A 24,044-nucleotide genomic window follows, 5' to 3' on the forward strand; every position below is an offset into this window, starting at 1 on the left:
ACACTGAAGCCAGAGATTTTTAGCAGTTTGGCAGGTGAAGGAAGAAGGTGTGGCATTTTTTTTTCTTTTCTTTAAACTTTCTTGGATGATTATAAGTTGATTTTTCCTAAAAACAAGCCTGAAATTTCTGGATCACACCCCTTTCTAATGTGTTACACTGTTTTGATTATATTATCTAAAACAATATAACTCCTCCTTTTGAAATCAATGTGATCATATATTGACCTAAACTTACATGAATTCAAGGCCTCCTTGATAACTATGAAAAATCATCAAAGAATAGTAGAATATAAAGCTTCCCACACTTTCAACTGACACTACTTGTAAAAGAATTAGAACTGACTCATGTAAGAGTTGGGAAGATGTGCCAACCATACTACTTTGACCTTAAAGAAATCCAAAGCCTCCAAGATAACTCCATTCAGAAGTGTCTCATACATCTTAGTCAAAACAATATAATACCAATCAAAACCAGAATAATTGGGAACTAAGGACCTTAATCCTTACCCTCTGTTCCATAGACTGAAAATGAACAGGAAACTTGATTTTCTATAGTTCTTATTTCTAATAATAAATTGAATATAGAAGCATTTCAAAATGCTAAGAGCTCCATTTATGCGCTATTCACATTTGCTTAGCTACTTGCCAAAGTAGCACTTGCTTTGGAAATTAGCGTTGATGGCGTTGGCTTTAAAGTATAAGATTCTTTCCAACTCATAGATGCAAGTTGGTAGATTGGCTCCACAACGCCTTGTTGTTTAGCCAAAGTTCATACTATGAAGGCATTGACCTATACAAGCCATGGTTGACTTGATCTGAACTACAAAACAAGAGAACAAGGCAAAGTAAAAGAGCAATCCATATTCTTTTTCCTATCTTCCAATAATAACTCGTTAAAATGCAATGCACTAAAGAATTCCCTCAGTCGATTAATGATCCTATCTTTGTGTTGATGCATCGGAGAGAAGCGTCCACATGTTGGGAACAGTCAATTGTCTCCTGCCTCATGATTCCTGATGTCCATTAAAATAATGCCATTTAGAATGGACGATGAAACCCAATTCTCATGTTCCCTGCATGTAAAATCTCAAGACTTGTGTGATGCCTTGTTGAATGGAAGTCAACGGAATCTTCTCTGGTCGACAATATACAGCTATCTCCAAGGCCAAGGATGGCAACCTTGTCTCTGTGTGCCACTATGGTGGGGCTGCCCTACTTGAACCCACCCTTAGAGGATCCATCTGATTTAGTTCATTTTTCTTCTTAGCTTTATTTGATCGAAAACATTTTTCATATCTAATATGCTTTAAGTTTGAAGGTAGAGTCTTTGTCTTTACAAAATTAATATAATAATATTATAAAAAAAATTATTATAGAATAAGATCATATGTAGACTCTTATCTTAGTTATCACTACTAAGATTCAATCTGGGTTTGATCCAACAAGCAAGGTATGTAATACGATATCGTGTTGGTATTTCGAGGTTGGCTCGGTACGATTCGGTACCGATATATTGAGCGGTGCATCAAGATTTATCGAACGATTTTTCTTACTGTAGCACTGTAATATGATTCGTCCTGTAGTGAATGATCCACGTACCAATATGTCCGTCACCGGACGTGTGAACCAACGAGACATTGCATGTGGCGTTATCGTCAACATTAGTCCAATCAAACGCTGCATTGATCCTCGTTAACCATCCAAATACGACCAACAAAATGTATATGTCATTGAATGCCAGCTTTAATGAGGTGTGGCAGACAAACGTTGACCATAAATGTGGTGCCATCCCGTGATGTGATGACGACTGTGGGCCCACCGCAAGTGCAAATGGCTTTGACTCTGAATTCAAGCGTTCTCACCGGTCCACTGTTTCTGAGATATTAGTTATCATGAGTTGATAATAATTCGATACAATAATAAGATTATTCATTTATGAATTTGAATGGTCATGATTCAAATCATTTCTAAATAAGGTCTTAAGGCACCTGTTCTTGTAGGACTAATTTATAGAATGAAACGTCCATAAATAACCCCCTCATGCCATGTTGGCTCTGAACCTATCGATAGATAAATCTACCTCTTATAAGTTCATTCAAGTTATAATTGGCCCTCAAATAGGAGTGTTGGTTACATGTATGAATCACTATGCCAAACATGTAAACGTGACGTTGGAGCCACGTCAACAATATGCATGCATTTTGGCATGCATGTGAGACCGGCCTTTTTGTGTCATTTTCCTCTATGAATTGCTTCCATATGATGACGACTTCATCTCTCAATTATGTGCTCATTTGGAGTCTCGTTTCTGTCGCAGCCTTATCATCTGAAGTATCGAAGGAGATGCATATTCTATGTGCTGTCCACTGTACTGTACTTCCACGACTCTGCATCTGATCCCTTTAAATAGCCGCAAGCGCTAAGGCCGGCTTAGCGTAGTGTGTGCTTCTTGTGTCTCTCGTCTTCTCTCGGAGGAGCAGAGTATCTCCTAAGCGAGGTAACAAAACTAAGACCTTTTCGTCCCCTTCTTCTTGTCGTGTTTGCTACTTGCCTTTGTTATTTGCTGATCAGATGAGTACAGATCCAGCTGAGATCTTGTACACCAGATTCTTCTCCCGTATCATCGCCTCAAAGTCCTACTACAGCCACAGAACACCAAGTCCACACACAAAGAACTCCTCCTTTGGTGTCATGGAATTATTGCCTGTTTCTGAGTAGTTTTGGTCTTATTTATATGCGTGTGTATACATGTAACTACAGTTCAGCTTCATCTCACACCCACTCCTTTCTCTCTTCTTCTAAGCTGAGAGCAGAGGAGAGAGAAGGATTTGTGTATAGAGAGGAATGGGAGTCGGGAGCGAGGGCGGGGCTACGACGGCGGTGAAGCGCAGAGGCTGCTCCTGCACCAAAGATGACTTCTTCCCGGAGGAGTCGTTCAAGAGCTGGGCCAACTACGGCCGGGCGCTCCGGGAGACGGGGAAGCGGCTGCGGGACCGTGTCACTGCGCGGTCGCTGGAGCAGTCGGAGCTGCACGAGGTGCGGCTGCGGAGCGGCCACGACATGAAGAAGAATCTCACGTGGTGGGACCTCATCTGGTTCGGCATCGGCGCCGTCATCGGCTCCGGGATCTTCGTGCTGACGGGCCAGGAGGCGAGGGAAGACGTCGGGCCCGCCGTCGTCCTCTCCTATGTTGTCTCCGGCATCTCCGCCATGCTCTCTGTCTTCTGCTACACCGAGTTCGCCGTCGAGATCCCCGTCGCAGGTGCTCCTAATCTTTCTGGTTTCTCTTCCTGTTCTGAGATCTGTGTTATGTTTCTCGTGAGTGCTTTATTTCTTGACTTATCTGCTATCGTTGATGACTTCTATCTTCTTGCTTTCAAAGAGGACAAGCATTAGAACTTTAGTCCACAAAATGAAAGAAGAACAGAAAAAAAGTCTATTTCATATGTTCAGATAATATTTGATTGACCTTTTACGATCTTAAACAAATTTGTGGCTATGAGTCAACAGAGGGTACCTGTCAAATATGTTCATGTTTACTTCTAGATCCTAAGTTCTTCATCATATCATTATTATTTCTTCCCTCATGGATGGGAATCTTATACACCATTGACTAGAACATTATTGAGACAAGAACTCTGATGAGAAAAAAGATAGAGAGAGAGAGAGAGAGAGAGAAAGAGAGGGTCAGTTGTTTCTCAACTTGGAAATAAAGTAATAACAAAAACAGAGGAACACAGAAGCAGCAGCTGTTTTCTGAAGAAAAATCACTGCTAGTTCCCAGAATCAACTGGGAAAGATTTTTATTAGCTCAAATTGTTGACATTTGGTCCATTGTTTTGTTGTTCTAAAGTCATGTGATTAGAATGGCAAACTGCCTTTGCTCTTTATCCATTTAGTCAATCAGTTCACAAGTAAGAAAAGTCATACATGTCAAGCACTAATATGAGTTGTTTGAGTTGCCCAAATCATTCACATCTTTTATTGAGACCTTCAACTGATCTCTTGCTTACTTACATCATGGTATTAGCTAAAACATATGGATTGGATTGACATGAAATCTGTAGTCTATGGAAACTTCTTTGAGGAGCTTTCTTGATGCCTCTGTATGCAGTGATTGATCAATCTTTTTCATCTAGTTATCCACATGGAATACATGCAGAAAAATTGGCAAGGATAAGTCACCTCTGAAGCATGTGGACTTTGGAGGTTTGGTGGGTCAAAATGCAAGTCAATCTATTTGTCTCACAATTAGGTATATGGGGCCAATAGTAGTGATCTGCTAGCTGTAGCAAGATGGATCTAAGAAGCCCTTTAAGGCTATCATATATGTTGGAGACTAAATATAAGAATCATAAATGCAACTGGCCACTGATGGCTTTACACTTGGTAATCTTAGCAGTAATTGTTTCCCAGATATGACCTAGGAATAGTTGCAACCTCTAAACAATCTGTCTATAGCCTCCACATTACAGTCAAGTTTATTGCATGGACCAACATCTGGGAAACTGCAGTAGACATATCATCATTATTGTGAATCTGTTGAAGTTACAATGACATGGATTATGATTAGGGCTGACATTAGTGCCAAGACTCTGAACTGCTTATGTTTAGCTTCATTTTTGGTTTGAGTAAGCTCTGTTTAAATGTTAGTTTAAAGCTAAGCTTGAATTAGAAAAGCATGCTTGAATTTGGATGCTAGTTTTGTATCCCTACACTCATATATGACTGTTTTAGTGTATCATATATGACAATACTTCTATGAATTCACATCAGAAACTATCTTTTAAAGCTGAAAGCTCAAATTTAGTGCCAAACTTAATAAGCCCTTCAAACCTAAATCAAGCAGAAAACCTGATATATGAAGTAATAACACAAAAACTGAACTTGAAAAGATTAAGTTTGTCCTCCTGATTTAATCCACTTATGTTACTGCATAAAACTGCACAATGACTTGCCCACAGCTAGAAGAAAACTATAGCTAAGATATTTCTTTAGCATATGTTGGAAAAGTGGTGATTGAATCATATGAAATATGTATATAAAGTAAAATGGCTTGAAGAAATGAGTCTGCAGCATGTGGACTGAGGTCATTAAGTAGGTTTGGTGAGTGTAAATGCAAGTCAATCCAGTGGTCTCACAGCTGGGTTTATGGAATCTGATAAGGCTCTCTGACTCTTTTCAGATCTAATGATGTCAATATAAATTATAGAAAGCCTTTCCATTAGTGTCAAGGATGTCATATTTGTGGGAGGCTTTACATGTGACAGTGATTTAGCCTTGGCAGCATGACTTGCTCACTGGCAAATACTTATCAGAATGATCATGAAATGGCTGCCACCATAAAAGAAGTTGATCTTAAACAGTCAAGTTTACTGCATGGATTAGCTTCTATGAAACTGTATCATCAACTTGGTGACAATTGATTTGAGTCCTTTATTCTCATTCATCAAATTATAGTGAAATGGATCATACTTTGGGCAACCAATCAAGCCAATTAGCCCTTAAGTAATTCTGCTTAGGTTCATTAGAGACTTGATCAGGCTCAGTTTAAATCTTAAGCTTCATTTGACTCCACCACAAATAGTAAATTTCCATGAACTTTTGTATGATGAAAATATAATTAATAGTTTACTGTTTTAAATTTAGGCTGAAAGCATTTATCGGCAACTAAGAGATGATTTGATGCTGTGCAAAATGTGACTCTCAGGTGGCTCCTTCGCCTACCTCCGGGTGGAGCTCGGCGACTTCATGGCGTTCATCGCGGCCGGCAACATCCTGCTCGAGTACGTGATCGGTGGCGCGGCCGTGGCCCGTTCCTGGACCTCCTACTTTTCCACCCTGCTCAACCACGAGGCCAACGACTTCCGCATCCACGCCACCGCCCTGGCCGACGGCTACAACCGCCTCGACCCCATCGCCGTCGCCGTCATCTGCATCATCTGCCTTGTCGCGGCGCTCAGCACCAAGGGCACCTCGCGCTTCAACTACTTGGCCTCCATCGTCCACGTCGCCGTCATCCTCTTCATCATCATCGCTGGCCTTACCAAGGCCAAGGTCTCCAACTACGACCAATTCTTCCACTTCGGCGCCCGTGGCATCTTCAAGGCCTCCGCCGTCCTCTTTTTCGCCTACGTCGGCTTCGACGCCGTGTCGACCATGGCCGAGGAGACCAAGAACCCGGCCAAGGACATCCCCATCGGCCTCGTCGGCTCCATGACCATCACCACGCTTGCCTACTGCATCCTCGCGGTCACCCTCTGCCTCATGCAGCCCTACGGCCAGATCGACGTCGACGCGCCCTTCTCCGTCGCTTTCAAGGCCGTGGGCATGAACTGGGCCACGTACATCGTCGCCTTCGGAGCTCTCAAGGGCATGACCACCGTGCTCCTCGTCTCCGCCGTCGGCCAGGCCCGGTACCTGACGCACATCGCCCGCACCCACATGGTGCCGCCGTGGCTCGCCCACGTGAACAGCAGGACCGGCACGCCCATCAACGCCACCGTCGTCATGCTCGTCGCCACCGCCATCATCGCCTTCTTCACCGACCTCGGCATCCTGGCCAACCTCCTCTCCATCTCCACGCTCTTCATCTTCATGCTGGTCGCCGTCGCCCTCATCGTCCGCCGCTACTACGTGAGCGGCGAGACCTCGGAGGCCAACCGATCCAAGCTGGTCGTTTTCCTCCTGCTCATCCTGGGGTCCTCGATCGCGACGGCGTCCTACTGGGCCGCGAGCGAGAAGGGGTGGGTGGGCTACCTGGTGACCGTCCCGGTGTGGTTCCTGTCGACGGCCGGCTTGTGGTGGTTCGTGCCGCAGGCGAGGGCGCCAAGGCTGTGGGGGGTTCCGCTGGTGCCGTGGCTACCGTCGGCCTCGATCGCCATTAACATATTCTTGCTCGGGTCGATCGACGGCAGGTCATACATGCGGTTCGGCATCTGGACGGGCCTACTGCTAATCTACTACTTCTTCTTCGGACTCCATGCATCCTACGACACGGCCAAGGCCGCCGAAGTTGCCGCGCCTGTGAAGAGACTGGAGGAAGGGAGTCCAGCGAACAATGGACAGTGAGGAGAAGGTGATATCTAAGTGTTGAATTTTATATGAGTAATACATGCGTCGTAATGTCAGACTAATTAATTTCCAGGAAATGTGATCGTAATGATAGAATTAGATGATATGTTCAATGATGCTAAATTTTGTCTCTCTCATTTCTACAAGACTCGGCATTGTCGATAGCTCAACAAAATACGGCCCAATAGTTTCAAGCTCTCTCTCTCTCTCTCTCTCTCTCTCTCTCGCACACGCGAGTATCCCAATCACTGTGTGACTCGAGACCGGACTACGACACGGACGAGCAAGAATTCTATTGCCTGTACGGCTACACGTCCAATATAGTACTAATCCTAACAGTGGAGTATGTGCACAGGAGAAGATCTAGAGGAAATAACAAACACGGAGTTGGTAGATGCTGCACGAATCTTAACAACGTCGACCGTGTGACGCTGGGTTCGCTTCAAACTCATCCGGTGGTGCGGAAACCCGGAATCTGTACCCCGGTCGGGTTCTGTGATCTCGACAGCATATTAATTATTGGGAGGACAGTACGCGATCTGGAACAGACACCGCAAATTTTGCGTAATGGATTGTCTCCGGGTTCATCCCACCGTCATGTATCTTATTATTGTATGTACAGATTCCAAGAACAGTGCAAATGACTGATTAGGACAAGTACACATCCAAATGCAATTCATAAAACAAAAATAAAAAGGAAATTGGGAAAAAGAGAGAGAGAAGAAGAAGAAGAAGATGATGATGATGACCATGGCTTGTCATCGAAACAGGGTGGGACAGCTGCAGGTGAGGGTGTTGGAAACAATAGTGATACTGTTCATCTACCCAGAGACAACACCATGTGGCCGCATCCCCCAATCACTGTAGCTTCCTCGCCTTGACTGACCAATATGAACCCCACCCCCACCCCCACCCCCTCCACCTCTCTCATCTCGTTCATCCCCCACGGCCACATTGAACAGTGGTAGGTTGGCAGCGGAGGCCTCTTGTTTTGGTTTCTTTGGCTCTGCCTCTGCTCTGGTCAAGTGCTTCACTCCACAAACGACAGCAACAGCAACCTTTTTCCCTCACAGCCAGCCGCTTGCCTTTCCATGCAAAAGAGAAGCCATTTTGCGGAACCCCCACCACCACTGCGGCTCTCTGACTGGTCCTTCCCGTCACCTGGTTGAGGTGAAGAAAATATCTCTTCTTTGGATCCAAGATATTTCCTTTTCTACAGTTTTTCTCGGGAGGGAGGATCTCTGTGAAGAAACTTTGGTACCCGATCCTGCTCTGTAGAGTGCTTCGCTGAAGCCTTTTGTAGATTTTGTTGTCCTTGCCATCACCAGATGGGAGTGAAGTAAAGATCTGGTCTTTGGATCCAAGATGTCTCCTTTCTGCAGTTTTCTTGGGTTTCCCTTCCTTTCCTTTCCTTTAGTCCTCACAAGGAAAGATTTCTGTGAAGAAACCTGAGTTCTTCTGTGTTCTCCACATTGTAAGGGCCGGATGTCTCTGTCAAGACAATGCTGATGGCCAATTCTGAAGATCTGAGCATTTCAGCATCAATGCTATCTGTTTATTGATCTCCTCAAGGCAGTCAAGGTTCTTGATACAAGGAGCTGTGATCCGAAGAATGAGGTTCTGTGGCCTGCTCCTCGTATTACTAGCATCCCTCTGTGCAGCATCTGCGCAAACTGCGGCGAAACCCATTCTGATCGACTGTGGTTGTAATTCTACCATCACTGTGAACGGTAGACAGTGGATTGGGGATTCCTTTCCTGGCGAAAATTTCACGTTAAGCTCTTCTGGAATCACTGCTTCGGCTACCGCGGCGGTCAGCGGAGAACCAGTCTATGGAGCTCTGTACAGGACTGCTCGGATCTTTAACACCTCATCGAGCTACAACTTCACGGTGCTCCCAGGGAACTACTGCATCAGGTTCCACTTCTTCCCCTTCTCTTTCGATGGTTTCAATGTCAATGACTCCTCGTTCGATGTGACGGCCAACGACCTAAAGCTGGTTTCCAAGTTCAATGTCCCTGGAGAGATTTACTGGAAGAACACGAGGAGCAAGTCGAACATCACTTCTCTGGTGAAAGAGTACTTGCTTAGTGTTAGTCTGAACCAGCTCAAGATTGAGTTCGTCCCCGAATCTGGGTCGTTTGCGTTCATCAGTGCTGTCGAGGTTATCCCGATCCTTGACAGGTTGTTCGCTGAGACTGCGAATAGAGTGGGCAGCAATGGCTTAAAGGTCCCTTCGAGTCTGAGCGATCGCGGGATGGAGACCATGTACAGGTTGAATGTGGGAGGCCCTGAGATCAGTTCCGGCGAAGACCATGATCTGTGGAGGAAGTGGGATTCCGACGAAAGATTCATGTTCTCTGTCAATGCTGCATACAGCATCAGCAACACTTCGAACGTGAGCTACGCGTCGATCAACGACTCCTCCATCGCTCCCATACTGGTCTACGAGACGGCGAGAACGATGACGGACAACCAAGTCGTGGAGAAGAGATTCAACGTGTCGTGGAGGTTCGACGTGGATCCCAACTTCGATTACCTGATCAGGCTGCACTTCTGTGAGCTCGTCTATGACAAGCCAAACCAGAGAATCTTCAGAGTCTACATAAACAACAAGACCGCGGCTGAGAACTACGATGTCTTCAAGCAAGCAGGGGGGAAGAACAAAGCCTACCACGAGGACTACGTCGATGCCATCTCACAGAGGGTGGACACACTCTGGCTTCAGCTGGGTCCGGACTCGCTCACGAGTGCTTCGGGTACTGATGCTCTCCTCAGTGGCGTGGAGATCTTCAAGCTCAGCCGGAGTGCGAATCTAGCTCATGCTCCTGAGAGAATCAACACCGGCCAGGGAGGCTTGCTGGATCAAAAGCCAAAGAACAAGATTCTGTGGACGGCCATCGGTGCCGGTGCCGGTATGACGATTACCGTATTGCTGTTGTTTGCTGCCTTCGTGCGTTACCGCACTCGCAGGAAGAAGCCACCTCCGGCGAAGAGGAGTCCCGTTTGGCGCCCGCTCTCCCTCCACGGGACCATGGGAAGCACAACAAACGCCTGGGCATCGAAGTCGCCTTCGAACAAGATCGGATCGACGGCCTCTAACAGGATCGAAAGAAGGTTCACCATAGCAGAAATCAGAGCTGCAACTAGAAACTTCGACGACACGTTGGTGATCGGAACAGGAGGTTTCGGGAAGGTGTACAAGGGTGAAATGGACGAGGGGATGACAGTGGCGATCAAAAGGGCCAACCCACAATCTGAGCAGGGACTGAAGGAATTCGAAACCGAGATCGAGATGCTCTCGAAGCTACGCCATCGGCACCTGGTTTCGATGATCGGATACTGTGATGAGCAGAATGAGATGATCTTGGTATACGAGTACATGGCCAATGGGACTCTCAGAAGCCACCTCTTCGGGAGTGACCTCCCACCACTCACCTGGAAGCAGCGGCTGCATGCGTGCATCGGAGCTGCGCGAGGACTTCACTATCTTCACACAGGAGCAGAGGGGGGTATTATCCACAGGGATGTCAAGACCACCAACATATTGCTGGATGAGAACTTCGTAGCGAAGATGGCAGACTTCGGGCTGTCCAAAGACGGTCCGGCATTCGATCATACGCACGTCAGTACTGCCGTGAAGGGAAGCTTCGGGTACCTCGATCCAGAGTACTTCCGGCGGCAGCAGTTGACGCAGAAATCAGACGTCTACTCCTTCGGTGTGGTGCTGTTCGAAGTCCTCTGTGCCAGGCCAGTCATAAATCCAAGCTTGCCAAGGGAGCAGATCAATCTGGCGGAGTGGGCACTGCATTGGCAGCGGCAGAAATCGATGGAAAGAATCATGGATCCTCGCCTGGAAGGGAACTACTCATCAGAGTCACTGAAGAAGTTTGCGGATATCGCCGAGAAATGCCTTGCTGATGAGGGGAAGAACCGGCCGCCGATGGGGGAGGTCTTGTGGCACCTCGAGAATGTGTTGCAGCTGCATGAAGCTCATGTGCAGAAGGGAGATCTGAATTCATCGCCGACGAGCCAGGCGAGATATGCTGCAGATGTATCGTTCAGCCTCCCGCGCATTGTCGAGGGAGAAGAGGAAGCTTGCACAGAACCAGAAAGCATTGATGGGGTGGGATACCAAGAAGGCCAAGGCTGAAGAGCACTGATCAGAGATGAGTGGACCTGTTGGCTGCCGTCTTCAAGTTTATCCTTATCATCACCCCATGCACGCCAACTTAGTCATTGTAGGTGAGGATGAAGAGCTGGATTCTACTTGTTGATGTATTCTTGAGAGAAGATTTGTTCTCTCTGTTCCTTCTTATCCAGGTTGTATTCTTTTGTTCATCCTTGTAGCAACCATGAAGGCTAAATGACTGTTCTTGAGCTATATTCCGTCGTCCGTTCCTTCCGCCACCACCGGCGGCCATAGTACCGATAACCCATAAAGAGAATTAACTCTCAATGTCCTCTTATCTGCTGCATTTTGTTGAACCAATGAATGTATTATTCATATCCAGTACTAACGTCAATGAATAATTACAGAACTGTAGATGAGAATCCCCCAAATATAAACATTTACCTGGAGTCCTGCATAGACAATCTTCAAAGATACAAATTTCAAGCTTATCAGACCCCGTTTGGCGTTGGTTGGTGAATAGGATTTTAACCACAGTGGTTGATTGGACTGTGAACAACAGTAGAACATACCAAGGCCAATGCCAAATGCTATCAGGCAAATCCAGTTTCAAAGTTCCTGGAATTCAGAGTCAGTATTAACATCAAACATCAATTGAGGTCTGTAGAATTGTACAAAAAGAAAAGGGATATTCTTGATTATGTAGAACTCAGGAGAAAGGTCAGATTAATCCCTAGTCGAAGTTACAAAGAGATATTTCACCAAAACACTAATCCACCATACAAAGAGGCGACGGCGAATCATGATACTTCTTTAGTTCTTTGCAACAAATTACAACAAGATCGGTCCCACAAGATATGCATCACTGAGCTTTTGATCTCACCGAGTTGTTCTTCATCACCGAAAAATGCTTCCGGTCTTTGACTTTGTGAAGGCCTCGATGATTCTGTACATCCACCGATCAAGCATTCCTGCAGAATCGTAGTAAAAAATGTCAGCTTTAAAGAATGGGAATATAATTTTATTTAAGTTCACATTCAACCAGCAGTAAGGGATCAATCTCGAACAGAGCTATTATGTGTGGTGGCATCAAAACCAAGAATGTGCACACACAAAAGAAAGTTATAGAAACAGGTTACTAAGAATGTAACCTGATTTTTTTTTTCAACATATAAGAAAACAATTGCAATTTCCATTGACAAAGGTACAATTGCAATTCTAGCTTTCTACTTTTCATTTGATAGACATTTTCCAAGCAATAAGAAAACAGAAATATGAGGGGAAAATTTTCAAAAGAACACAAAAGAAAAATGGCTGTTTCCCTGACATTTCCTGAAATTGATGGCAAAATAAATTAATCTCCGATTAGTGAAGACTGTAGGTTTGCCATGCATTACTGCTAGCTCTATTTAGGAAAAGAAAGATCTCTCTTATTATTCATTTGAGATATTCTCATACTATATAAACAGGATTTCATTTTTGATCTTTCACAACTAAAATGATCAACCACAAGATACACAGAGATATAACCGTACATTACCCTTGTCTCAAAGAAATGGTTGTAACTGCCTTCTTTTTCAAATTATAACTCCCATTAATCAGTAGTTTTGTTATAATTGCAAATCTTCTATAATCTTCTCACAAATCTCATTTATTCCAATTTAAACTCATTCCTTTTCCAGATTATTTATTGAAGAATCATCTCAATTACAGAATAATACACTGGCCAGATTCATCTTTGATCCCTGTATATAACCTAAAGGAGTGCAGTTCCCTAGGACATACACCAAGCTCTCTACATGCTGGATGCTATAAGCAAACAATTTTTTGTCAGGGCCATGTTATAAAGGCTATAAAACAATACAGCGATGTACAAGTAATTGACAAACTTTCAAATGTGCAAAGTATATTTTCAGTCATAATAGATAGAGATAATAACCTGTCAAAGCAAATGTACCACCAAGTACAGCACAGAGACGTGTGATGAAATGCAGAAAACTTCGGCGCTCTTCCTTAATTGTCACAATGATAGGTGAAAGATCATACAAGAAGTAAACAGCTGCATCATAGGAAATTGCAGTAAGTAAAGATAAAAAATCTCAAAAAAAAGTACAAATTTTTTTAACAACAATGGAAATGCCAACCTGGCCAGGACCTATCAATCGCACGTATGGGAACAAAATATTCTGTGACAGAAAATTGATTTGTAGGCATTACTCTATGAGAAAGATATCTATATTCTGTTGGAACAATCTGCATCACAATAAACATTAGTTTCTCAAAAAGAAAAAGAAAAACTAGTAATTCTATCTTAAAATACATTATTTTGGTGACCTAAAAATCAAGTAAAAGAATTTGAGACAACAAGAAGAAACAGGTGCTCAACGCAAGAAACAATTAGAAAGTTCTTAAGGCCTTAAAAAGTTAAGATTTACATGATCAATGATATTATCCCCTTTCTGATTCACAAAGATTAGTTAGGAGAATTGGAAATTTGATATTATATGAAGTAAACATGTTGTGATAAATCAAAAGATGACTTGAAATTAGAATGTTGTGACAAATCAAAAGGTGACTTGAATTTGATCAATTCAAACTTGTCAGTTCTGCTCGAAAAGAATATATTCCATATTGAAGTTGAAGAATCTTAGTTTTATTCCTATATGGGCCGAACCAGGACCCTCTCCCGTCAGCCCAGGGCATAAACAAATCCTACTTGCCCTAGATTAGCCTCTAGACCATCAAAAGATTCCACATAAGGGTCAATTCAGCATTTTTCAGCTTCGGATAGCTTGGTGAAACTCATTATGCATCGACCCTGTGCAAAAGAGTTGAATCCAGCATGATATGAATTCTATTTAGCTTGGTATAGTAATCCATCTGTCAAAGGACTCCAACATAATTTAAGAGAAAGAAAAGATGCCCATCCAGGTTCTATCCTAATAAGAACAGGAGAGGAAACAAACTTCTTAAACCGCTGTTGGACACAACTTAGGAAAACAAAGGCTAACAGGACCTCCTCACCAACTCCTAATAATTATATAATAAAATTTCACTTTCTTATTTTTAGATTAATTTTCATCATTGTTTTTAGTAGCTAATTTATTTTGCCAAGATAGTTCTTTTTTTAACTCTACATGTAAAATTATGGATATATATAGACTAAAAAAGTTATATCGCTATTAGAAACCATAAATTTAAGAGTTAGAGGGCATCTGCTAGTTGGTTGGTGAGATTATCATTTCTCTCACATTCCCTATATTTTCTCTGAGAGATTATAAACCAAAGTTCTGTTAAATGATATTTCATATTTTATTCCACTAAAATTAATTTATTTTGCAGTTTAGCCTTCTAATTGATGGATTGGATGACGTTTGCTCTTACTCAGATTGGGAAAGTTCATTACAGAAGTCTAACATAGTTTATTCCATGGCAATACTTTGTTCACATTAAACACCAAATGTCAACATTTCACCATGTTACTCGTGTAAATAAATAGCAACCATAATCATCTTCACTATGGCTAGTATGCACTTCCTTCAATATATCTATAATAAATCAACAATGATCAGAAATATATATCAAAAACTAAAAAGAATCTAGCTAATTTTGGGCTGTAGGAAATCAGAACTTTGCTTACTAAGCAAAAGTTCAAAATAAGCTACTACTGTTAACTTGTAAGGTGAAAAATCAAAAAGCACCTTGATATAGTACTTGAAAGTACCACTAGTGTCATGAAGGATCCTGGTAGTTCCATCAAGTGGATTGTGAATTCCTGGATACTTTGGACCAAATGACAAATCATGAATCACATGACTGACATTTACATTTTTTGCTCCATCAAAGATCTACCAAAAAACTGTTAATTAGAAAGATGATAGTAGTATTACAATCAGAATGAAAAAAGGAATAGTGATTTGAGAACATACATTAAACAAACAACTTAAAATGTTGTGATGTATCATGTGATAACAGCATGCAGTTAAAGTACATCCATCAACAATTAAGTGATCTATCATGTGATACATGTGATGCCACACCAATGACAGCTCATGCATTACTAGATAAAACCAAACCCAATTACAAAGAAGCTGCTACATAGCATAGAGTGTGAAGAAATCAAATGCTTAGACTTCTTAAAGAACAACCTTCATAGCTTCCCCAAGGTGAAGCTTTCCTTTGATAGGCACTCAAGTTTTAAATTCAGGACGTAAACTAATGGCGAGTGAGTAATTTTCACAACCATGGTCCTTTCCAGAAATAGAAACAGAAAGCAACAAATTCTTTTTCCCATTAGTCTTCAGGCACTTTAAATTAAAAACAAGATCAAAAGAGAAAACAGAAAGACAAAGTTTAGCTTCTAGAGGTCTCTCAATGAGATGTTTCAAATGCATAAATTGAAGGTACTAGCATGCTGAGCAGATGATGGAATCATAATATCCAATTATTCCTATAAAATACATGATGAGTAACCAAATCAGTACTTTTGAATTCAAATTGAAGGAATACTTCAATTAGCACTTATGGTTTTAAACAACTCACCTGTTGGGCAACAAAGAAATTTAACCCATGAACTGAAACATGAAAATTACCAGCAACCCTTTGCACATCTAAAACCCCAAATACCTGTGTGAATCCACTAGCAAGTTGGTCAGAAATGGTGTATATGAAAATTTAAAATATCAAGATGGAAAAAAAGGCATTATATAGAGCAAAAAAATAGCATACTCGGCATCCTTCACCATTTTCCATTGCATGCTTTACATTCTTAATCATTGTCACAGCATCTGGGCCGAACCCTTGTTCATTTTCGTTTTTGGTGGGATCTTCATGATGGTCATTGCTATCACCTGTTCAGATGACTTCTGACAAATAAGTGCTTCTACTTCTTTGAAATAAAAAATCCAATTAGAATTTTCTTTTGCACTAGACAAATGTTGTCTAAGAAGACTACAGAAGCACTATGGAAACTGAAAGCATATGCATAATTGCATATAGTTTAGAGCTACAACCTGAAACAATCTTGTTAACCATTTGCTAGAGAGAATCAAGAATATAAAAGAAGGATGAAAAGAAAGAGATCATTTAAGGGTAGCTTCATGAATTGTACTTCAAGATTGTGACTAATCATGTATGCTATGTGCTAGGTTTATAAACATATTTACATGCTTAGTAATTCACCAGAAATAAACTACGTACAAAGTACATGGTAATAAAATTGACTGCGTTTAACAATACAGGGAACTAAAAATGATCTAAATGATAAAAGGAAGAATTAAATAAAAGTAGTGATCTGAAATTTTTACAACTACCAATTATTTGAAGGTAGATGAAATGTACTTGTTAGTTGTACGGCAGATAGACCTTTTCCATCAACTGAGCGTAATATGACTAGCCAATAGAAAAGAAAAAACTTTCACAAAAATTCCTTGGTTCTTCTTAAGACCACTTTAGTTAATCTGCTTCATTTAACCGATACATCTAGATCCCCTTTGGACATAAGTGTACTACCTCAAATGGTTTTTCCTCATTTCGAAATTTCCCTAATTATTCACGAATGTAAAAAGAAAATTCTATTCTCTTTTCTCTTTTCTTATAGCTCTCTACATTTGTGTATCTCAACATCCTTACCTCAGGTATATGTTGTTTCCTAACTGCGCAACATTCTAATTCATAAGGCATAGCAAGTCTTAAAACTGTACTATAGCATTTACTTTTTAATTTAAGAGAATATGTTGTCTCCTAACCACCCAAAGTTCTAATTTATAAAGCATAGAAAGTCTTAAAACTGTACTATAACATTTTCTTTTTAATTTAAGAAAACATAACAATCACAAAATACAAATTAACTCCATTCTCTACTTTAGACATCGAGTCTTAACTTAATGAATTATATCTTTATTTGCCTATTTTTCCTGCTAATATACAACCCGAGATATTCAAAAGCTTCTATAAACTTAACATCCATCAATTTTGACTATATCCTTGATTTCTCTTTCAGTACTTTTAAAGTCACAATTCATATATTTAGTCCTAGACCTACTTGATTTACACCGTTTATCAAGTGCTCTCATTAATAGCAGCTCTCAATAAAACTTATAAGCATACCATTGATGTGAAACTTGACAATATCATGAGAAGAAAATCATAGTGCTAATTTGCCCATGGTCAATATGTGAAACTAGACAATAGTAGTCTTTATGTGATATATGCACAAATACCTAAACAGGTATCAAGTTAACAAATTCCTTTGCCTCTCCAGCTTTAACTGTTTGGTCAAAGACAGCCAAATATAGCCACTAGGAACCCATATGGTAACATATTTTAAAGTCACATGATCCTGGAGTATGATTGTCAGATTATCATGCATAAATAAAGATAAAACCATTTCAACAGAAAGAAGCAGAAGTGATATTACCATGCTTGTGAGCTGAGTGCTCCTTTTCGACAAGATCAGATAGGTACTCAGTGCCAGTAATGTGACCTTCTCGAGTCAAACGAAGCTGCAATTAAAAAAAAAAAAGAAAATTAATAAATGCCAGTGATAATTGTAGAAGTGCTCCAAAAGTAGAGTTAACTAGTTCAAAAAATTAAACGAAATAATTTAATCAATGATTTTCTTTTCTCATGTGTATACCCTAAATGGTCTGCACAATAAATGTTGAATGGTGAGAAGCCTTTCTGATAGACATTTTGAATTTATTATGAGAGAAATTTAAAGCACAGTAAGCTCATGAGATAGCTTAAATTTGTCACCTCATTGAATATATGGCAGATCATTTCAGAAAACAGCAAGACTTAACATAGGAAAGAAGAATCCCCAAAAAAAGAAATCGTTATATGTAACTTAGAGGGAAAAATAGAATAAGGGCCCTCTGTTTTTCTTCAATAAAATTAAAGGAAGGAAAATATTAATAGAACATGCAATTCCATAACCATTCAACCCTAGGCTTTTCCACCCTTAACGTTAAAATTGGAAGGTAACCAATATGTCCTATAAGATGCAAAACAGAAGACAGACAGACAAAGAACTGCCTGTACCTTAAGTATTGGGGAGTCATATGAGAGCCACCAAAGCAAAAACCAGACAAATTAAAAAAAAAACAAGAGGGATGACATGAAAACATGGGAAACTTCAAAACAAGAAAAAAGGCCCCAGGCAAAGAAAAAAAATCAGTTTTGCAACAATAAGAATTAAGAAATTATAAAAAAAAGGAAGACAAGGAAGAACAAAAAAAAAGAGAGTTGGGCCGCGGGGGGCGGGGAGGCGTGTCAGAAGCTATCAACCACTTTGATCTACTTGCTCTGCTAGCACCAGACTATTTCAAGATGAAGATACATACTGCCAACTCCACAATTTCTTTACCTTTTTTCTCTCCCCCAAGTCACAACTACAGCAAATAAAAATAAGGAGTAAACTATCCAAACGAAGGAACCGCCGTGCTGTGCTGACCAGTGGTATGAGTCACTGGCCAGCTTGGTAAATACCAGTCGGTACCAATGCACCATGTGCTGGTATGCCGGTACATACTGGTTTTCGAAAAAAGGCCACAGAAAAAATCAGTTTTTTAGGTTTTTTCCTAACTATTGGTATATAAATTGTATTTAGATAAGAATAAAGTGTATCAAAGCCATAAATGAATAGGTTATAAGGAGGAAAACTTGATTTTTTTTTTCCGATCCATTGAGGAACAACTTTATTGCATGGGAGGAAGTTGCTTCCGTTGATCTTGACTCAACCGATCAGGAAATCTTTAATCACATGTAAGAGTCTGAGAAAGAGTGAGAATGAGAGAGTGAATGAAAGGTGGGGAGGGAGGACGATTTAAAGCCCTAAAAGAGGCCGCAATGGTCAATTTGACTATTGGGGTCAAACGAGACCGGATTTAGGTCAATATCGATCAAATTCCGATTGGCACTGACTCGTATCGATTGATACAATACAAGTTTTGACCGATACATACTTCAAATCGATTGATACAGGGCCATATTTCAGTGTACCACCCAAAACGGGTTCGTGTATTGGTCAACTGGCGGACTGATAGGCCGTTTTATAGTGTTTATGGTGGTACATCAAACCGTGATCCAAACCCTTCTTCTAGTATTAAGTGGGAAGGGAGTTAGATACTAATGCATTTGTACAAAGAACCACAACCATTCTGCCATCTCCAATCACAGATGTCACGGTCTTCAAGTCCTGAAGGAATCGTAAACGTACCCTTATCTCTGTACAAACTGCCGTCTTAAGTTTTTCCCTATACATACTGCCATTTTCACTTCTTTAAATTGTCTTTCAAAATTAGGGCAAACACAGATTATTTTACCAGCAAGATGGTCCTTTAAGTATGGAGTTGATGGATAAGAATTAGTTACTAGCCAGTAACTACCTGACCCACCAATCTTAGATTATTTTACTAGTAAGATGGTCCTTTAAGTATGGAGTTGATGGATAAGAATTAGTTACTAGCCAGTGGCTACCTGACCCACCAATCTTAGATGACCTTCATAGTCAGTTCAAACTGATTTTCTAACTCAACCAACACATTGATTTTGGTTGCCTAGGTGTTCAACCAAGGTTTGACCATTAAGAAAAATAAGAAAGCAAGCAAATTCAACTAAGGTGCACGCAAAACTACCCACCTGAAGTTTACAAGCTACACAACTATCTGTGCCGCATTTTAGATACTCTTCATAGCCAAAATTCTACAAACAATAGATACATATTTCCAATTAATTTTATATCTTGAGCAACATAATTTTTCAAATATGTCTTTTTACTTGCTTACGTCATTGGTGGATACCTCATGCAATGGGTTGCCCTTTTAGGGACACCAACCTTCACCATCTTCTGATGTAGGGTAAGTTTGCACAAGACAACAAATTTTCACAATATTGGCCCCCTTATTTCTATATATTATCATTTACACTCCACTTTTTATGCCATTGTGGGTAGGTCATACTGAGAAAGCTAGGAACTACAAATTTTCATGTTGAGATGTCATTGAAGTTCACAGTTGCAACTAGTTGGCATGAAGATCACAGAATTTATGCTAAATACTTATTACAAAACAGAAATCCTAAGGTCTGAGAACTGTAATGAGAAGCCCATAGCTACAAATCAAGGATTCCACTTAAAAGATAATCCAACACCGAGCATCACAGCAACCAATACTCCCAGAAGATATTTGTTCGTAGTTGAAGATCCTATAGTGAAGAGAAAATATGTTTTAATAAGCCTTATATGTTAGGTGCCTCTCATATTAAGGACAGACCAAAAACTTATAATAGATGTAGAGACTTGATGGTCTTTACATTAATAAATGCTATACATTTGGCAATGTTGTTAGATGCCCAGACATAGCAACTGGTTAAATTGCCTCTACATAAATGCTAGCATACTACAACCACAAGTAACTGCAATTAGGGAGATTTCAGATTCTGAGTTCTGATTACATATTAAACTTGAAGTTTAAATGGGCAGAATTTAATCTTATGACTTTAGGTCCAATTTAGATCAAGGCAGAAGTCTATTTCACAGTTCGGTCAAGGAAAATGTGTAGTTGAATAATCTATAAAAGTGCAATCCAACTATTAGAAGTAAACATACAACGAGAGAATTATCAAAATAGGTACAACATAAAATTAAACTTCAATGCATAAGGAAGCAATAGGTGAAAGGACAATATTTTTACCTTCCAAATGTTTGTATGCAAGTCAACCTCATGTTTGCCTGACATGTCAATGGCGTCCACACTTAAAACTGCAAAGTTGCATGAGTCATAAATGCAGGAAGATGATATAACATGCCTTTTGAGACAAATTTAGAAAAATACACGACTCACCTTCACAAGGTAGTGAAGGGAATGTCATATTTATGTGAATTGGAAGAGTTTCTCCTCGCTTTACATCTACAGACATCTGCAGGTAGAAAGTGATATTGTTAAAGACACAGAATCTTGGGTCAAGATCACAAAGTCTGCATCTTGTAAGCAACATAGTCATGCAGTAAAGTTCTGCAATATTATATCAAAAGATTCAAATAATCATGGACTATTGTTTGCAAACACATGAATTCAATTTGCTCGAGATAGATATGCAAAAGGTCATGCAACTTTCTGTAACAACTTTCTGTAATACAAAGGAAAGTAGGGCATTTTAATCTTAATCAGTGTGCTAAATTGCATTTACCAAGGACCAGCAACAAAGTATATAGGTTAGGTCAATATACCATCCAATTTACTATTACCATATCAGCCTAACTGGTTGCCATAATCAGTATCTGACCGAGACTTTAATTTTTGATCCAAGCCTTTGCAATGATCCAAGCATCTGTCTGCACCAAGAAAGGCATAGCAACATTGCTAACTTTTTATCCAAAATAATTTCTTTCACTAAAGTAATTTAATTAAGGCATATTCAGGCATGGTTCGTCTTATCGGTCCATACAGTGTACCGACCGACTATCAGTATTATGGTACATATCAAACTGTATCGACATACTAATACATAGTACAATAGGACATACCGACAAACTAGTATGTACCACCATACCGATCCCTCGTCAAACCAGTATGTACCACCCATACCGAGTGGTATGTTGCGATAACACAAACCTTGTATTCAGGAATATATGCATGTGCAAGAGTTTGTACATTCACATGATTATATATAGATAGAGAAATTTTCTGAAAATTTTCTCACTTGCCCAATCAAATGTCAAAATATTTTATTTATCCTTTCAAAAAAGTGAATATCCTAGACAACCCTGAAAACCTAATAAACGCCATTTTGTGCCCCTAATGTTAGATATATTGGGACCTGTTAGGGCCCATATTTTATTTACAAATCAGCAATGCTGGTTCCTCACAATACAACTCAATGGGGCAAAAAAAAGGTCCTAATGTGTCATATCATCAGGGACAAACCAAGGGTTCCTAAGCTTGCAAGGGTACATGGGATAGTCAAGTTTTTGGATTAATAATACTATAGTACTTTGAAGATGACAAATAGATTTCCCCAAATAAATACAAATGTAGCTAGTAGCAAATAAAGTCCAAAAAAAGCTAAAGCTTGTAATGAAAATTCAAGTGATTTAGCAAACTGAAATAACTTGTCAAGTAAAATCAAGATAACATGTTGATAAAGAATGATTCATATGTTATAGTTTCCCACAGGAACTGGAAGTATAACAGAGTTTCCTAACTCAATTGCCAAAGAATGGAAGAGCCTGCAGTTATACTAACTCTAGACTGCAGTTGTGTGCCACACAAAGTTAAAAATCCAAACTTACAGGAAAAGCCTGTAAAGCACACCCTAAACACGAACCATAAAGGAAATAATTACAAACCTGATGCACAGTATAGGTAGTGAGGTAATACTTCAGCTCATGAACAAACAAGGTTGCCATTATGATGAGGCCGATGATGGAAACTGTTAGTAAACAGAACGAAAATCATAAAACGAGCCTGAATTTATAAGTGTTGTATGAAACTAGCACGACAAGAGAAAACAGTTAACCCATACAATTGCTACGGTATTGCAAATCATAGAAATGAAATAATAAGAAGGAAAGACTTACCAACAGCTCCAGATCGTGTCTTCTGTAGAAGGTGCTCTTCAGCACGAGGAAAGGCATCAAAATTCCTTAATGATTGCAGCTTTAAGCCCATCTTGAAGCCTTCACATCAAAGAATATCAAAGATAAATTCTATTTTGTATCTCAACAATGGAAGATCATCGAAATAGTAAGCCCTAGACATCAGTCGAATAAAAAACGCATGAAATAGAAGACTACATCCAACACTACTCCTTTCTCATAATCCTTACTAGTAAAAGCAATGAATAATTAGCAAATAAAACATATAATAAGCCGTGACAAGGTACAGATTTCTAGTAAGAGTCTTCTAATTGTGCCAGACGACAAACAAAAGAAAGAGTAATCAGGTAAAAACGCATCGGACAGCGACAAAATCCCAAAACTCCCACCAAAAAGCCCGAAAGAAACATCTTTTTCGACTATTTTTCTCGATGTTTCAAGATTTATATCTTATCAGATGAAAAAAGAAACGGAATAAAGAAAAGGCGTAATAAAATCGACAAAATCCCAAACGCAAAGGGCCAGGGACCAATTCCGGATGAGCGGAAAAAAACGACCAAGTGGAAACCAGGAACCTCGAATCCATTTTGAGCTCCAGAGTCGCGCACCTGGAGAACGAGAGAGAAGGTGGTATGGGCTCGCAGCGAAGATCCGCCGGCGATCGAGAAAGAGAAGGATTTGGTTGGAATTGCCCGAGAAAGACAACCCCCGGAAGACCAGAAGGGATCCACTATATACGTATATAAATTGCACGATACGTACATATACTTTATGTGGCCCATATAATGGACCTATTGATTTATATACCAGAAGAGTCCTTCTCGTACCCGCGACGCGTACCCAAGAGGAGGGCAAGGGCTCCACCTGTGAGGCTCGCATGGCCCACGGAGAGTCTCCAACCACCAGAGAGGAAGCGGCCGCAGCCAGAAACAAAGAAGTTGATGTCGATACGACGATGGGTTTAATGGTAATTTACTGATCCCACAAGATCTTTGGTCAACATTTCTCCAAAAATGTCGTTGACCTGTTTAAGACCATCGTTTCAGGAGAAGATTAGATGAGTATATTGCCATCTAGTTTTTCTTTTTCTCTCTTTTTTTTTTTGTTTGTGTGTGAGGAACAGTGATTTATCATCAAAGGATTAGACACTAGAAAAACAAATACTATTGTCCATTTCTAATAATATATACAGATTAAAATTTTCGAAAAAAACTGATCCAGCATATAGATTGTATAATTTTC

The 24,044-nt window shown here is 40.4% G+C and overlaps 3 protein-coding genes across 8 annotated transcripts; 2 read left to right on the forward strand and 1 right to left on the reverse strand.

Moving 5' to 3' along the window:
* The first annotated feature begins 2,358 nt into the window (after nucleotides 1-2,358).
* Nucleotides 2,359-7,173, forward strand: LOC103990337 (cationic amino acid transporter 1). 2 transcript variants are annotated; one of them, XM_009409437.3, is made up of 3 exons: nucleotides 2,359-2,497; nucleotides 2,814-3,262; nucleotides 5,711-7,173. In XM_009409437.3, the coding sequence occupies exons 2-3, from the start codon at nucleotides 2,845-2,847 to the stop codon at nucleotides 7,069-7,071; spliced, it is 1,779 nt and encodes a 592-aa protein (XP_009407712.1). In that variant the 5' UTR covers nucleotides 2,359-2,497; nucleotides 2,814-2,844; the 3' UTR covers nucleotides 7,072-7,173. The 2 variants fall into 2 exon arrangements, with proteins under 2 accessions (XP_009407712.1, XP_009407711.1); XM_009409436.3 differs by having other exon boundaries at nucleotides 2,388-2,497; nucleotides 2,582-3,262.
* An 838-nt stretch (nucleotides 7,174-8,011) lies between these two features.
* On the forward strand, nucleotides 8,012-11,458 carry LOC135643173 (probable receptor-like protein kinase At1g30570). The gene has a single exon (XM_065159829.1). The coding sequence runs from the start codon at nucleotides 8,687-8,689 to the stop codon at nucleotides 11,225-11,227; it is 2,541 nt and encodes an 846-aa protein (XP_065015901.1). The 5' UTR covers nucleotides 8,012-8,686; the 3' UTR covers nucleotides 11,228-11,458.
* Nucleotides 10,216-23,565, reverse strand: LOC135582508 (uncharacterized). 5 transcript variants are annotated; one of them, XR_010498163.1, is made up of 14 exons: nucleotides 23,411-23,565; nucleotides 22,785-22,883; nucleotides 22,554-22,636; nucleotides 21,049-21,124; nucleotides 20,899-20,966; nucleotides 17,625-17,709; nucleotides 15,935-16,056; nucleotides 15,749-15,832; nucleotides 14,908-15,054; nucleotides 13,351-13,459; nucleotides 13,146-13,265; nucleotides 12,090-12,177; nucleotides 11,651-11,824; nucleotides 10,216-11,544 (listed from the first exon to the last, which is right to left on the reverse strand). XR_010498163.1 is itself a non-coding variant. In XM_065159830.1 (12 exons), exons 2-12 carry the CDS (start codon nucleotides 22,873-22,875, stop codon nucleotides 12,104-12,106), a joined length of 1,059 nt encoding a protein of 352 aa, XP_065015902.1. In that variant the 5' UTR covers nucleotides 22,876-22,883; nucleotides 23,411-23,565; the 3' UTR covers nucleotides 11,876-12,103. The 5 variants fall into 5 exon arrangements, 3 of the variants coding, with proteins under 3 accessions (XP_065015902.1, XP_065015903.1, XP_065015904.1); XR_010498162.1 differs by having other exon boundaries at nucleotides 10,216-11,547; XM_065159830.1 differs by lacking the exons at nucleotides 10,216-11,544; nucleotides 11,651-11,824 and having other exon boundaries at nucleotides 11,876-12,177.
* Between the last annotated feature and the right edge of the window lie 479 nt (nucleotides 23,566-24,044).

This window comes from Musa acuminata, chromosome BXJ3-7 (genome assembly GCF_036884655.1).
Source record: "Musa acuminata AAA Group cultivar baxijiao chromosome BXJ3-7, Cavendish_Baxijiao_AAA, whole genome shotgun sequence".
NCBI classification, from domain to species: Eukaryota; Viridiplantae; Streptophyta; class Magnoliopsida; order Zingiberales; family Musaceae; genus Musa; species Musa acuminata.

Bases quoted from the DNA above. Each gene is read 5' to 3' on its own strand.
- LOC103990337 (XM_009409437.3), top strand. From the start codon at position 2,845: ATGGGAGTCGGGAGCGAGGGCGGGGCTACGACGGCGGTGAAGCGCAGA. The intron at 3,263-5,710 runs GTGCTCCTAATC...TGTGACTCTCAG, and splicing joins CGTCGAGATCCCCGTCGCAG to GTGGCTCCTTCGCCTACCTC.
- LOC135643173 (XM_065159829.1), top strand. From the start codon at position 8,687: ATGAGGTTCTGTGGCCTGCTCCTCGTATTACTAGCATCCCTCTGTGCA.
- LOC135582508 (XM_065159830.1), bottom strand. From the start codon at position 22,875: ATGGGCTTAAAGCTGCAATCATTAAGGAATTTTGATGCCTTTCCTCGT. The intron at 21,125-22,553 runs GTTTGTAATTAT...TTCTACCTGCAG, and splicing joins CTACCTATACTGTGCATCAG to ATGTCTGTAGATGTAAAGCG. The intron at 20,967-21,048 runs GTGAGTCGTGTA...GCAACTTTGCAG, and splicing joins CCCTTCACTACCTTGTGAAG to TTTTAAGTGTGGACGCCATT.